Consider the following 16047-nt stretch of genomic DNA (forward strand, 5'->3'; position numbering starts at 1 on the left):
CTGAAAGGGACCTATACCAGATCCCTAGAGGAAATTTCAAAACTATGATCTAATGAAAAAATATTTAATAGTTCTCCATGCAAATACAAATTATATAGTTTTCCAGAAAATACCTTTGACATTATCACAGCATTATCACAGCATTATAATAGTGAAAAAATGGAAATAGCCTCTTTCTTCTGTTCTGTTCATAGCATATAGCACAGTACCTCATACACAGTAGGTTATTATTACATGGTAACTGGCTACCCCAACTGATTAGGAAAGAAGTAAATTTGTTTTATAAAAATACATACTCAATAAGATGCATAGAATAATTAAGAAATTAAAAGACACTTGTAATTTCAAATCCAGTGAATACCCACTGTTAATATTTGGTATATCTCTTTCTAGTCTTTTTTTCCCTTTTGCATGTATTTTCTTTAAGACTCCCACCCCCACTGGATCATCTCTGCATGTTCTAATCTGCTTTTTTCACAGCAGATTCTAAGCCTCTTTGAATATCAACACAAACTTCAACAAATTCATCTTTAGATGCTAAATAGTAAATTCATTTTTATTTACTTAACCACTTCCTTTGGATGCTTAGGTTGTTCTGATGTTTTGCTATTGAAATCAATGCTATACTGAACACTTCTGTCACCGAAACTTTGCACACACTCATGAATAGTTTCTTAGGATAAATTTTTAGAGGTAGATTTGCTAAATCAAAGACCATTTTTTTAAATTAAAAAACAATTACTCATATCGTTTGGCATGTAAGACAGTAAATTTTCCTTTTATTTTGACAGGATTCAACTGGAAGCTTTGTGCTGCCTTTCCGGCAAGTCATGTACGCTCCATATCCCACCACACACATAGATGTGGATGTCAATACTGTGAAGCAGATGCCACCCTGTCATGAACATATTTATAATCAGCGTAGATACATGAGATCCGAGCTGACAGCCTTCTGGAGAGCCACTTCAGAAGAAGACATGGCTCAGGATACGATCATCTACACTGACGAAAGCTTTACTCCTGATTTGTACGTAATGCTCTGCCTGCTGGTACTGTAGTCAAGCAATATGAAATTGTGTCTTTTATGAATAAAAACAAAACAGAAGTTGCATTTAAAAAGAAAGAAATATTACCAGCAGAATTATGCTTGAAGAAACGTTTAATCAAGCATTTTTTTCTTAAATGTTCTTCTTTTTCCATACAATTGTGTTTACCCTAAAATAGGTAAGATTAACCCTTAAAGTAAATATTTAACTATTTGTTTAATAAATGTATATTGAGCTCCTAGGCACTGTTCTAGGTACTGGGCTTAATAGTGGCCAACCAGACAGTCCCAGCCCCTACATTGTGTATAGTCTATTGTATAACAGTTATTGAATGGACTTATTAACAAAATCAAAGAAATAATTCTAAGTCTTTTTTTCTTGACATATGAATATAAAATACAGCAAAACTGTTAAAATATATTAATGGAACATTCTTTTACTTTGTATTTTATATTGTTATTCACTTCTTTTTTTTTAAAAAAAAAAAGTCTGATCAGTAAATTCAAAAGGAAAATAATGATAATTAATTGTTGAGCATGGACCCAACTTGAAAAAAAAAAATGATGATGATAAATCTATAATCCTAAAACCCTAAGTAAACACTTAAATAATGTTCTGAAATCAGGAAAAGAATTATAGTATACTTTTGTGGTTCTCCTTTATCAGTTGAAAAAAGGCACAGTAGCTCATGCCTATAAGAACAGAGCTTTGGGAGTCCAAGGCAGGCGGATCACTTGAGGCCAGGAGTTCCAGACCAGCCTGGGCAACATAGTGAAACCCCATCTCTACAAAAAATAAAAAAGAATTATTGGAATGTGTTTCTGTGTGCCTGTAATCCTAGCTATTCAGAAAGCTGAGGCAGGAGAATCTTTTGAGCCCAGGAGTTTGAGGTTACAGGGAGTTATGATGTGCCAGTGTACTCCAGCCTGGGGCACAATGAGACTCCGTCTTATTTAATAAAAAAAAAAAAAAAAAAAAGTGCTTGCAATAATGCCTGGCACATAGAAGGTAACAGTAAGTGTTAACTGTAATAACCCAGGTCTAAGTGTGTAAGGCAATAGAAAAATTGGGGCAAACAAGCCTGACCTGTGTATCTACAGAATCAGTTTGAGCTTAGGTAACAGACATGTGGAGCACCAGTAATTACACACTAAGTGTTAACCAAAAGCATAGAATAGGAACATCTTGTTCAAGGGACCCCCAGCCTTATATATCTCAAGGTGCAGAAAGATGACTTAATATAGGACCCATTTTTTCCTAGTTCTCCAGAGTTTTTATTGGTTCTTGAGAAAGTATTAGGGGAATTGTTGTAGAAAATGAATTGGTCAAACTGAAATTACATGTCAGTAAGTTTTTATATATTGGTAAATTTGGTAGACATGTAGAAGTTTTCTAATTAATCTGTGCCTTGAAACATTTTCTTTTTTCCTAAAGTGCTTAGTATTTTTTCCGTTTTTTGATTGGTTGCTTGGGAGCTTTTTTGAGGAAATTTAGTGAACTGCAGAATGGGTTTGTAACCATTTGGTATTTTTGTTTTGTTTTTTAGAGGAGGTATGTGTATTTTAACATTTCTTAATCATTTTTAGCCAGCTATGTTTGTTTTGCTGATTTGACAAACTACAATTAGACAGCTATTCTCATTTTGCTGATCATCCAAAAAATAGTATTTTCAGCCACTAGATTGTGTGTTGTTAAGTCTATTGTCACAGACTCATTTTACTTTTAAGTATATGTTTTTACATGTTAATTATGTTTGTTATTTTTAATTTTAACTTTTAAAAATAATTCCAGTCACTGCCAATACATGAAAAATTGGTCACTGGAATTTTTTTTTTTACTTTTATTTTAGGTTCATGTGTACATGTGCAGGTTTGTTATACAGGTAAATTGCATGTCATGAGGGTTTGGTGTACAGGTGATTTCATTACCCAGGTAATAAGCATAGTACCCAATAGGTAGTTTTTTGATCACCCTTCTCCCACCCTCAAGTAGGCCCTGGTGTTGCTGTTTCCTTCTTTGTGTCCATGTGTACTCAGTGTTTAGCTCCCACTTAGAAGTGAGAACATGCGGTAGTTGGTTTTCTGTTCCTGGATTAGTTCACTTAGGATAATGGCCTCTAGCTCCATCTGTTTTTTATGGCTGCATAGTATTCCATGGTGTATATGTATCACATTTTCTTTATCCAGTCTACCATTGATAGGCATTTAGGTTGATTCCCTGTCTTTGCTATCATGAATAGTGCTGTGATGAACATACACATGCATGTGTCTTTATGGTAGAACGATTTGTATTCCTTTAGGTATATATAGAATAATGGGGTTGCTAGAGTGAATAGTAGTTCTATTTTAGGTTATTTGAGAAATCTTCAAACTGCTTTTCACAATAGATAAACTAATTTACAGTCCCACCAGCAGTGTATAAGTGTTCCCTTTTCTCCACAACCTTGCCGACATCTGCGATTTTTTGACTTTTTAATAATAGCCATTCCTAGAGAATTGATTTGCAATTCTCTAATTATTAGTGATATTGAGCATTTTTTCATATGCTTTTTAGCTGTGTGTATATATTCTTCTGAAAAATTTTCATGTCCTTTGCCCAGTTTGTAGTGGCGTGGGTTGTTTTTTGCTTGTTAATTAGTTTAAGTTCCTTCCAGATTCTGCGTATCCCTTTGTCGGATACATGGTTTGCAGATATTTTTCTCCCATTGTGTAGGTTGTCTTTTACTCTGTTGATAGTTTCTTTTGCCATGCAGGAGCTCGTTAGGTCCCATTTGTGTTTGTTTTTGTTGCAGTTGCTTTTGGCATCTTCATCATAAAATCTGTGCCAGGGCCTATGTCCAGAATGGTATTTCCTAGGTTGTCTTCCAGGGTTTTTACAATTTTAGATTTTACGTTTATGTCTTTAATCCATCTTGAGTTGATTTTTGTATATGGCACAAGGAAGGGGTCCAGTTTCACTCTAATTCCTATGGCTAGCAATTGTCCCAGCACCATTTATTGAATATGGAGTCCTTTCCCCATTGCTTGTTTTTATCAACTTTGTTGAAGATCAGATGGTTGTAGGTGTGTGGCTTTATTTCTCGGCTCTCTATTCTCCGTTGGTCTGTGTCTGTTTTTATACCAGTACCCTGCTGTTCAGATTGCTATAGCCTTTTATTATAAAATTGGCTAATGTGATGCCTCCACACATTTTTTCTTTTTGTTAGGATTTGTTCTTTTTGCTTAGGATTGCTTTGGCTATTTGGGCTCCTTTTTGTGTCCATATTAATTTTAAAATAGTTTTTTCTGGTTTTGTGAAGGATGTCATTGGTAGTTTAGAGGAATAGCATTGAATCTGTAGATTGCTTTGGGCAGTATGGCCATTTTAACAATATTAATTCTTCCTATCTATGAACATGGAATGTTTTTCCATGGGTTTGTGTCATCTCTTCATACCTGATGTATAAAGAAAAGCTGGTATTATTCCTACTCAGTCTGTTCCAAAAAATTGAGGAGAAGGAACTCTTCCCTAATGAGGCCAGCATCATTCTGATACCAAAACCTGGCAGAGACACAACAGAAAAAAGAAAACTTCAGGCCAATATCCTTGATGAATATAGATGCAAAAATCCTCAACAAAATACTAGCAAACCAAATCCAGCAGCACATCAAAAAGCTGATCTACTTTGATCAAGTAGGCTTTATCCCTGGGATGCAAGGTTGGTTCAACATACACAAATCAATAAGTGTGATTCATCACATAAACAGAGCTAAAAACAAAAACCACAAGATTATCTCAATAGGTGGAGAAAAGGTTGTCAATAAAATTTAACATCCTTCATGTTAAAAACCTTCAGTAGGTCAGGTGTAGTGACTCACACCTGTAATCCCAGCACTTTGGGAGGCCAAGGTGGGCGTATCTCTTAAGCCCAGGAGTTAAAGATGAGCCTAGGCAGCATGGTGAAACCCCATCTCTACAAAAAAAAAAAAAAAAAAAATTAGCTTGGTACAGTGGCATGCACCTATAGTCCCAGCTACTTAGGAGGCTGAGGTGGGAGGATTGTTTGAGCCCAGGAGGCAGAGGTTGCATCGAACTGAGATCATGCCACTGCACTCCAGCCTGGGCAATGGAGTGAGACCCTGTCTCAAAAGAAAAATCAGAAACAATCCTAAACAAACTAGGCATTGAAGGAACATGCTTCAAAAAAATAAGAACCATCTATGACAGACCCACAGCCAATATTTTACCAAATGGGCAAAAGCTGGAAGTATTCTCCTTGAGAACCGTAACAAGACAAGGATGTCCACTCTCACCACTCCTTTTCAGCATAGTTCTGGAAGTTCTAGCCAGAGCAATCAGGAAAGAGAAAGAAAGAAAGACATTCAGATAGGAAGAGAAGAAGTCAAACTATTTCTGTTTGCAGGCAGTATAATTCTGTACCTAGAAAATCCCATAGTCTCTGCCCAGAAGCTCCTAAATCTGTTAAAAATTTCAGCAAAGTTTTAGCATTCTCTATACTCCAACACCTTCCAAAGTGAGAGCAAAATCAAGAACACAGTCCCATTCACAATAGCCGCAAAAAGAATAAAATACCTAGGAATCCAGCTAACCAGGGAGGTGAAAGATCTCTACGAGAATTACAAAACACTGCTGAAAGAAATCAGAGATGACACAAACAAATGGAAATGTTCTTTTTTAACACCTTGCTTTATCTAATTCACTTATGACAAAGATACTCATTCAGTGGAACAGGTATAATAAGGCCACTCGACTTAAATATAAGCCTTATTCTCTTTCCAGAGCCCAAGAAGGGGCACTATCAGTGCCCAGTCAATAATGATGAAATGCTGATATTTTCCCCCTTTACGGTTTCTTTCTTCTGTAGTGTGGTACACTTGTTTCTTAAGATTAGGAAACTTGAACTACCTTCCTGTTTGCTTCTGCACATACCCATTCTGTTTTTTTGCCCCTCTGGTCAGGTATAGGATGATCCCTACCACTTTCAGTTAAAAACTCCTTCTCTTATTAAATGTTCTCTTACCCCTCTGGCCTGAGTAGAACCTAGGGAAAATGGAAGAGAAAAGATGAAAGGGAGGTGGGGCCTGGGAAGGGAATAAATAGTCCTGTTCCTTTGTGTGTTTGCTTTAGCACCTACTGTATCCTAGGTGCTGTGTTAGGCACACATTATTTTAAGTGGCCGTTATATTGCTACTTCTCACTCTGGTCGTTGCCAAGGTAGGTAGTACTTTCTTGGATAGTTGGTTCATGTTACTTACAGATGGTGGGCTTGTTGAGGCAAACCCAGTGGATAATCATCAGAGTGTGTTCTCTAATCTCACGCAAATTTTTCTTCACATTTTTTGGTTTGTTTTGGTTTTTGATGGTGGTGGCTTATTTTTGTTGCTGGTTTGTTTTTTGTTTTGTTTTTGAGATGGCAAGAATTGGTAGTTTTATTTATTAATTGCCTAAGGGTCTCTACTTTTTTTAAAAGATGAGAGTAGTAAAATAGATTGATAGATACATACATACCCTTATTGGGGACTGCTTATATTCTTTAGAGGAAAAATTACATATTAGCCTGACAAACACCAGTAAAATGTAAATATATCCTTGAGTAAATAAATGAATGTATATTTTGTATCTCCAAATATATACATCTGTATTCTTACAAATATGTTTATATGTAATATCAATTTATAAGAACTTAAAATGTTGGCTCAAGTGAGGGATTGTGGAAGGTAGCATTATATAGCCATTTCAACATTTGAACTTTTTTCTGTTCTTCATTTCCTTCTTTTCTTCAGGAATATTTTTCAAGATGTCTTACACAGAGACACTCTAGTGAAAGCCTTCCTGGATCAGGTAAATGTTGAACTTGAGATTGTCAGAGTGAATGATATGACATGTTTTCTTTTTTAATATATCCTACAATGCCTGTTCTCTATATATATTCCCCTGGATCACGCCTCAGAGTTCTGCTCAGCAATTGCAGTTAAGTTAGTTACACTACAGTTCTCAGAAGAGTCTGTGAGGGGATGTCAAATGCGTCATTATATTGGTTGCCTCTTGTCCTAGATTTATGCTTTGGGAATTCAGACCTTTGTTTACAATATAATAAATATTATTGCTATCTTTTAAAGATATAATAATAAGATATAAACTTGACCACAACTACTGTTTTTTGAAACATAGAATTTGTGGTTTACATGTATCAAAGTGAAATCTGAGTTAGCTTTTACAGATATAATATATACATATATATATCCTACAATGCTTGTACTATATATGTAGTACAAGTATATATATGTGTGTGTGTATATATATAGTACAAGTGTATATACATATTACCAGCATTGTAGGATATATATATGTTTATATATTAAAAAAAAAGTTATAAACTTAAACCCTATTATGTAGAGTATAGGTTATATATGATACGTAAAATATATAACATATACTCTATGACAAATAGAGTATAATATATTTTTTATATATATTTTAACATTTATAAAATATGATAGAATTAAGAGTTGAGTCCTAATCTGTATTATTAGGTGCTTTTTGTAGTGTCTGGTCTTTCTAAAGTGTCTAAATGATTTTTCCTTTTGACTTATTAATGGGGAAGAGCCTGTATATTAACAATTAAGGATGCAGCATTCCATACATCAAACAACAAACATTTTAATTCAAGCATTAACCTATAACTCAAGTAAGTTTTTTTTTTTTTTTTTTTGAGAAAGGGAGGTTGTTTATTTGCCTGAATTGAGTCAAAAATATTTTTGAAACATAGTGTACTTATTTAAATAACATCTTTATTGTTTCATTCTTTTAAAAAATACTTAATTACACAGTTGAAGGAAATTGTAGATTATATGGAACTTATTTCTTAATATATTACAGTGTTGTTACAATAACATTCTGGGGATCAGGCCAGGAAACTGTATCATAGATAAAGCTTTGAAATAATGAGATCCTTGTGTTTACTAGAAATTTTGGATTGAGATCTATGTGGTCTGTGACATATTGCTAAGTTCAAGGAAAATTCATAGGCCTGGAATTTCATGCTTCTCAAGCTGAAATAAAATCCCTCCCACTCTCCACTTCATCATATGCACACATTCTACTCCGACCCACCCACTGCACCCCCTGCAAAAGTACAGGTGTATGAATGTCTCAAAACCATAGGCTCATCTTCTAGGAGCTTCAATGTTATTTGAAGATTTGGGCAGAAAAAATTAAGTAATATGAAATTTAACTTATGTATGAGTTTTAATAGTGAAGTAAACATGGATGTATTCTGAAGTAGAATGCAAAATTTGAATGCATTTTTAAAGATAAATTAGAAAACTTCTAAAGACTGTCAGATTGTCTGGGCATGGTGGCTTACGCCTGTAATCCCAGCACTTTGGGAGGCCGAGGTGGGTGGATCACGAGGTCAGGAGATCGAGACCATCCTGCCAACGTGGTGAAACCCCGTCTCTACTAAGTATACAAAAATTAGCTGGGCATGGCAGCGTGTGCCTATAATCCCAGCTACTTGGGAGGCTGAGGCAGGAGAATCGCTTGAACCCAGGAGGTGGCGGTTGCAGTGAGTCAAGATCGCGCCACTGCACTTTAGCCTGGTGACAGAGCTAGACTCCGTCTCAAAAAAAAAAATCAGATTGTTCCTACACCTAGTGCTTCTATACCACACTCCTGTTAGGGGGCATCAGTGGAAATGGTTAAGGAGATGTTTAGTGTGTATTGTCTGCCAAGCACCGTCAACACTGTCATAGAAACTGCTGTACAAGTAGAATGTGAGCAAATTATGTATTGAAATGGTTCCTCTCCCTGCAGGTCTTTCAGCTGAAACCTGGTTTATCTCTCAGGAGTACTTTCCTTGCACAGTTTCTACTTGTCCTTCACAGAAAAGCCTTGACACTAATAAAATACATAGAAGACGATACGTGAGTAAAACTCCTACACGGAAGAAAAACCTCTGTACATTGTTTTTTGGTTTTGTTTCCTTTGTACATTTTCTATATCATAATTTTTGCGCTTTTTTTTTCCCCCATTATTTTTAGGCAGAAGGGAAAAAAGCCCTTTAAATCTCTTCGGAACCTGAAGATAGACCTTGATTTAACAGCAGAGGGCGATCTTAACATAATAATGGCTCTGGCTGAGAAAATTAAACCAGGCCTACACTCTTTTATCTTTGGAAGACCTTTCTACACTAGTGTGCAAGAACGAGATGTTCTAATGACTTTTTAAATGTGTAACTTAATAAGCCTATTCCATCACAATCATGATCGCTGCTAAAGTAGCTCAGTGGTGTGGGGAAACGTTCCCCTGGATCATACTCCAGGGTTCTGCTCTCAGCAATTGCAGTTAAGTAAGTTACACTACAGTTCTCACAAGAGTCTGTGAGGGGATGTCAGGTGCATCATTACATTGGATGTCTCTTTTCCTAGATTTATGCTTTTGGGATACAGACCTATGTTTACAATATAATAAATATTATTGCTGTCTTTTAAAGATATAATAATAGGATGTAAACTTGACCACAACTACTGTTTTTTTGAAATACATGATTCATGGTTTACATGTGTCAAGGTGAAATCTGAGTTGACTTTTACAGATAGTTGACTTTCTATCTTTTGGCATTCTTTGGTGTGTAGAATTACTGTACTACTTCTGCAGTCAACTGAAAACTAGAGCCTTTAAATGATTTCAGTTCCACAGAAAGAAAGTGAGCTTGAACATAGGATGAGCTTTAGAAAGAAAATTGATCAAGCAGATGTTTAATTGGAATTGATTATTAGATCCTACTTTATGGATTTAGTCCCCGGGATTCAGTCTGTAGAAATGTCTAATAGTTCTCTATAGTCCCTGTTCCTGGTGAACCACAGTTAGGGTGTTTTGTTTGTTTTATTGTTCTTGCTATTGTTGATATTCTATGTAGTTGAGCTCTGTAAAAGGAAATTGTATTTTATGTTTTAGTAGTTGTTGCCAACTTTTTAAATTAATTTTCATTATTTTTGAGCCAAATTGAAATGTGCACCTCCTGTGCCTTTTTTCTCCTTGGAAAATCTAATTACTTGGAACAGGTTCAGATTTCACTGGTCAGTCATTTTCATCTTGTTTTCTTCTTGCTAAGTCTTACCATGTACCTGCTTTGGCAATCATTGTAACTCTGAGATTATAAAATGCATTAGAGAATATACTAACTAATAAGATCATTTTTTCAGAAACAGAAAATAGTTCCTTGAGTACTTCCTTCTTACATTTCTGCCTATGTTTTTGAAGTTGTTGCTATTTGCCTGTAATAGGCTATAAGGAATAGCAGGAGAAATTTTACTGAAGTGCTGTTTTTCTAGGTGCTACTTTGGCAGAGCTAAGTTGTCTGTTTCTTTTGTTTCCTTAATGCGTTTGGACCATTTTGCTGGCTATAAAATAACTGATTAATATAATTCTAACACAATATTGACATTGTAGTTACACAAACACAAATAAATATTTTATTTAAAATTCTGGAAGTAACATAAAAGGGAAAATATATTTATAAGAAAGGGATAAAGGTAATAGAGCCCTTCTGCCCCCCACCTACCAAATTTACACAACAAAATGACATGTTCTAATGTGAAAGGTCGTAATAGCTTTCCCATCATGAATCAGAAAGATGTGGACAGCTTGATTTTTTAGACAACCACTGAACTAGATGACTGTTGTACTGTAGCTCAGTCATTTAAAAAATATATAAATACTACCTTGTAGTGTCCCATACTATGTTTTTTACATGGTAGATTCTTATTTAAGTGCTAACTGGTTATTTTCTTTGGCTGGTTTATTGTACTGTTATACAGAATGTAAGTTGTACAGCGAAATAAGTTATTAAAGCATGTGTAAACATTGTTATATATCTTTTCTCCTAAATGGAGAATTTTGAATAAAATATATTTGAAATTTTGCCTCTTTCAGTTGTTCATTGAGAAAAAAATACTATGATATTTGAAGACTGATCAGCTTCTGTTCAGCTGACAGTCATGCTGGATCTAAACTTTTTTAAAAATTAATTTTGTCTTTTCAAAGAAAAAATATTTAAAGACCCTTTATAATGTAATCTTATGTTAAAAAAAAACTTTCTGCTTAACTCTCTGGATTTCATTTTGATTTTTCAAATTATATATTAATATTTCAAATGTAAAATAGTATTTAGATAAATTGTTTTTAAACATTCGTGTTATTATAATATTAATATAACCTAAACTGAAGTTATTCATCCCAGGTATCTAATACATGTATCCAATGTAAAAGTCCAAGGAATCTAAACACTTTCATCTGTAAAGCTAGGAATAGGTTTGACATTTTCACTCCAAGAAAAAATTGTTTTTTGAAAATAGAATAGTTGAGAGGTTTCTTTAAAAGAAGACTAATTGATCATATTACTATGATTCTCAAAGAAGAAACCAAAACTTCATATAATACTAAAAAGTAAATATAAAATAGTTCCTTCTATAGTATATTTCTGTAATGCTACAGTTTAAACAGATCACTCATATAATACTATTTTGATTTTGATGTAGAATTGCACAAATTGATATTTCTCCTGTGATCTGCAGGGTATAGCTTAAAGTAACAAAAACAGTCAGCCACCTCCATTTAACACACAGTAACACTATGGGACTAGTTTTATTATTTCCATTTTACAAATGAGGAAACTAAAGCTTAAAGATGTGTAATACACCGCCCAAGGTCACACAGCTGGTAAAGGTGGATTTCATCCCAGACAGTTACAGTCATTGCCATGGGCACAGCTCCTAACTTAGTAATTCCATGTAACTGGTACTCAATGTAGTTGAATTGAAAGGAGAGTAAGGAAGCAGGTTTTACAGGTCTACTTGCACTATTCAGAGCCCAAGTGTGAATCCCTGCTGTGCTGCTTGGAGAAGTTACTTAACCTATGCAAGGTTCATTTTGTAAATATTTGAAATGGAGTGATAATACGTACTTCACCAGAGGGTTTAATGAGACCTTATAAGATCCTTAGTTCAGTACCTGACTAGTGGTTTATAAATGCTTTTTCATCCAATCTGACAATCTCTAGCTTGTAATTGGGGCATTTAGAACATTTAATATGATTACTGGCATGGTAGGTTAAAGCTGTCATCTTGCAGTTTTCTATTTGTTCTTTCTGTTTTCTCCTTACTTTTGGATTTTTTTTATTCTACTATGTCTTTTCTATTGTCTTATTAACTATACTCTTTGATTTATTTTAGTGGTTGTTTTAGGGTTATACCTCTTTGTAATTTACCAGTTTATAACCAGTTTATATACTACTCGACATATAGCTTAAGAAACTTACTGTTGTTGCCTTTTTGCTGTTATGGTCTTAACGTTTTTATTTCTACATACATTATAAACTCCACACTTTATTGTTTTTTAATTTTACTTATACAGTCAATTATCTTTTAAAGATATTTAAATATAAACGTTCAAAACACCCCAATAAAAAGTCAGAGATTGTTAATACCACATGATCTCACACGCAGAATCGAAAAACTTGGAACTCATAGAAGCAGAGAGTAAAAACATGGTTACCAGGTGCTGGGGAGAGGCAGTGGGCTGGGGAGATGTTGGTCCAAGTTAGACAGGAGGAGTAAGTTCAAGAGATCTATTGTACAACTTATTCAGTTAGATAGGAGGAATAAGCTCAAGAGATCTATTGTACAATGTGACTATCACCAACAACATATATTGTACACCTGAAAATTGCTAACAGTATCTTTTAAGTGTTCTCACTAAAAATAAATATGTGAGGTAATGTATATGTTAATTAACTTTAGTCATTTCACAATGTATACTTATTTCAAAACGTCATGTTGTATGCTATAAATATATACAACTTTTATTTTTCAATTTTAGAAATGTCCTTAAAAAATCAGATTTTCAGATCAGATAAAAAAGCAAGACCCAACTATATGCTGCCAACAGGAAACACACCTTAAAAATAAAGGACAAACAAACAGATTAAAAGTAAAAGAATGGAGAAAAGATACATCATCTTGGTAATTAGAAGAAAACTGAAGTGACAATATGAAACAAAATAGATTTCAGAGCAAAGAATATTACCAGGGGTAAAAATGATCATTTCATAATGATAAAAGAGTCAGTTCAGCAAAAGGATATAACAATCCTAAATGTTTTTTCACCTCATAGCTGTGTCAAAATACATGAAGCAAAAACTGATAGAACTGTAAGAAGTAGACAAGTCCACAATTATGTTTGGAGATTTTTTTTTTTTTTTTTTTTTTGTCACCCAGGCTGGAGTACAGTGGCAGAATCTCAGCTCACTGCAAGCTCTGCCTCCCGAGTTCACACCATTCTCCTGCCTCAGCCTCCCCTCCCCGGTAGCTGGGACTACAGGCGCCCGCCACCACGCCTGGCTAATTTTTTTGTATTTTTAGTAGAGATGGGGTTTCACCGTGTTAGCCAGGATGGTCTCGATCTGCTGACCTCATGATCTGCCCACCTCAGCCTCCCACAGTGCTGGGATTATAGGCATGAGCCACCACGCCCAGCCTGGAGATTTTAATATCCTCTCAATGTTTAGTAGAACAAGAATACACAAAATCAGTAAGGATGTAGAAGATTAGAACAAGACTATCAAACAATTTGACTTAAATGACATTTGTAGAGCACAGCAGTCCCCAACAACAATAAATCACACATTCTTTCCAAGAGTACATGAAACATGTACCAAGATAGACCATATTTTGAGCCATAAAACAAATCTTGATAAATTTAAAAGGATTTAAGTCATAGAAAATATGTTCTCTGACCACAATGGAATTAAATTGTTAACCAATAACAAATATCTGGGAAAACATCAAAAACGTAGAAACCAGTGCTTTTAAAAGATTAAATAATTTCTAAATTATCTGTGTTTGGGGGGAAAAAGAGAAATGGATTAGAGAGCAAAAAGGGTATCAGAGTGCTGTGGTACAATTTTTATGAAGAGTGGAACAGAATCTGCCTTTGGCGTTTCCCCACTACAGCCCATTCTTCACGTTGATAACAGAGCATGATCCTTCTAAAATTAAATCTAACGATCACTTCTGCTTAATGACTCTCCAGCACTTACAGAATTAGGTCCAAAATTCTAGCACAGTTTCTGTTCATCTTTCTAACCTTTCTTCCCACAGGTCTAGCTAGTACATATTTCTTTTGTTGCATTTATTACACTATTCCTTTGCTTATCTATCTCCCCACCTAGGCTAAAGAACAAGATTCTTGTCTTTTTCATTTTTGTATCTCAGTGCCTAGCATGGTGCCGGGCACATGGCATGCTTCCAGTAAATGTTAGCTGTATGGATGTAATGAATGTATTAAATATTAATTTATTTGTTTTTCCCCAAAAAGAATTATTTCCTGCAAATCAAGGAAATTGCTTTCTTTATATAATCAAAAACTTATTTTCCCAGAAGATTCTTCATTAAAAATTAAGCCTATGCACAACTTAGCTTTAAAGTTTCAAAGATTTTAGGCAGCAATTTTTCAATCTTTTTGAAGTAATAAATTTGAATCTTTTGAAATTTCTACTTCTGCATTTGTGCCACACCATCTCATCTCTTGCTGAAATGTTTTTGTTAAATTAATTGCTTGATAAATTGCTAAGTACTTTTCATCAGACTAATTAGGACAATAGTAAGTATCCATCTGTGGAGCGCGGACATTCAAGAAATCTGATCCAGTATTTAGAAAGTCATTCCTGAGCTGAGTTGGCTCAAACTGGCACCTTCTGGCATTTGCTTGTGGGTGGGGAATGTGGAATGCTTTGAAAGCTGAATGGGTTTGTCAAGTTTTAAAATTCCCTTATGGCTAAAGGAAAACAACATTCATTGTTTAAAAACACCATTGTTTGTTTTTTCTGCTTTTTTGTTCTTTGGAGCCTGAATCTGCAAAAACACTCACACCCAGCATTTTGCTTCATGTACCCCTCCTAAGATGTTTTTAGAGACTTGAATAGTGTCTCCACACTACTTTTTATTTGATTGTTCAGAATATTCATAACAAATGGTAAAAAGTCAGTTTTAATGCTCAAATTGAGTTTTATGGAGAAAGACCATAATTTATGTTTGTCATTGTAAGTTGATAGGATAATTTTTGGAAGTTTGGGTCCTAGAACCAGATTTCCAAGGCTCAGATCCTTATTTTCTCACTTCCTAGCTGTGTGACCTTAGACAAGGTATTAAACATCTCTGTGCTGCCTCAGTGTCCTCATCTATTCTTTAAGAGTAAGAATAGAACCTACGCAATAGAGTTACTTGAAGATGAAGTGGGTTAATAAATTCAGAATGCTTGGAACAGTAACTGGCACAGAGTAAGTGTGCAATGAAATTGGGTTGCAGCTATTATCAGTATTATTCCTGTCATAATCATCATCACCATTAAGCAATTAAATGTAGAGTTCCAAAATTTGATTATGAAACTACCGTTTTACAGCCATGATTCCCGGTGATACCACGTCAGTAACAAGATTATTTCCTTAGCTTGAGCCCGTCACTACCTCATTTGCATGTAGCAGAGTGTGTTGCCTTAGGCAAATGTCATTGTAGGGAATGAAAAAAAATTGCCTGTGAGCTACTCTCCAGAGGCCTCATCCCATTTTTCCCATCGTCCACTTTACTCCATCTCCACTGCCACTATTAGGACCTTATCATTTCTTATCTAGATTAATTCAACAGCTTCCTTCCTTCTAGTCTCCATGATTTCACCCACTAGCCATCCCGTCCCCTTTGCCCAATTTTCTCCATTTATGGTAGAGTGATCTTTCTAATATGAAACTCCTGACTTGCCTTAAAAAGTCCTCATTGAGGCCGGACGCGGTGGCTCATGCCTGTAATCCCAGCACTTTGGGAGGCCGAGGCAGGTGGATCACGAGGTCAGGAGATTGAGACCATCTTGACTAACACAGTGAAACCCCATCTCTACTAAAAATACAAAAAATTAGCCAGGCGTGGTGGTGGGTGCCTGTAGTCCCAGC

At 35.1% G+C, this 16047-nt stretch overlaps 1 protein-coding gene across 5 annotated transcripts in view; it reads left to right on the top strand.

The window, feature by feature from the left end:
• Nucleotides 1–10971, top strand: part of C9orf72 (C9orf72-SMCR8 complex subunit) — a 28608-nt gene extending 17637 nt beyond the window's left edge. For 4 of the 5 annotated variants that reach the window (XM_054519779.1, XM_002819724.5, XM_054519781.2 and 1 more), the window contains exons 8-11: nucleotides 792–1027; nucleotides 6830–6887; nucleotides 8862–8971; nucleotides 9089–10971. In XM_054519779.1, the coding sequence (XP_054375754.1) occupies nucleotides 792–1027; nucleotides 6830–6887; nucleotides 8862–8971; nucleotides 9089–9275 (591 nt within the window). In that variant the 3' untranslated portion in view covers nucleotides 9276–10971. The remainder of the gene's footprint in view (nucleotides 1–791; nucleotides 1028–6829; nucleotides 6888–8861; nucleotides 8972–9088) is intronic. The other variant, XM_063714171.1, reaches the window with a different exon arrangement.
• The last annotated feature ends 5076 nt before the right edge of the window (nucleotides 10972–16047 follow it).

Source organism: Pongo abelii, chromosome 13 (assembly GCF_028885655.2).
Source record: "Pongo abelii isolate AG06213 chromosome 13, NHGRI_mPonAbe1-v2.0_pri, whole genome shotgun sequence".
NCBI lineage: Eukaryota > Metazoa > Chordata > Mammalia > Primates > Hominidae > Pongo > Pongo abelii.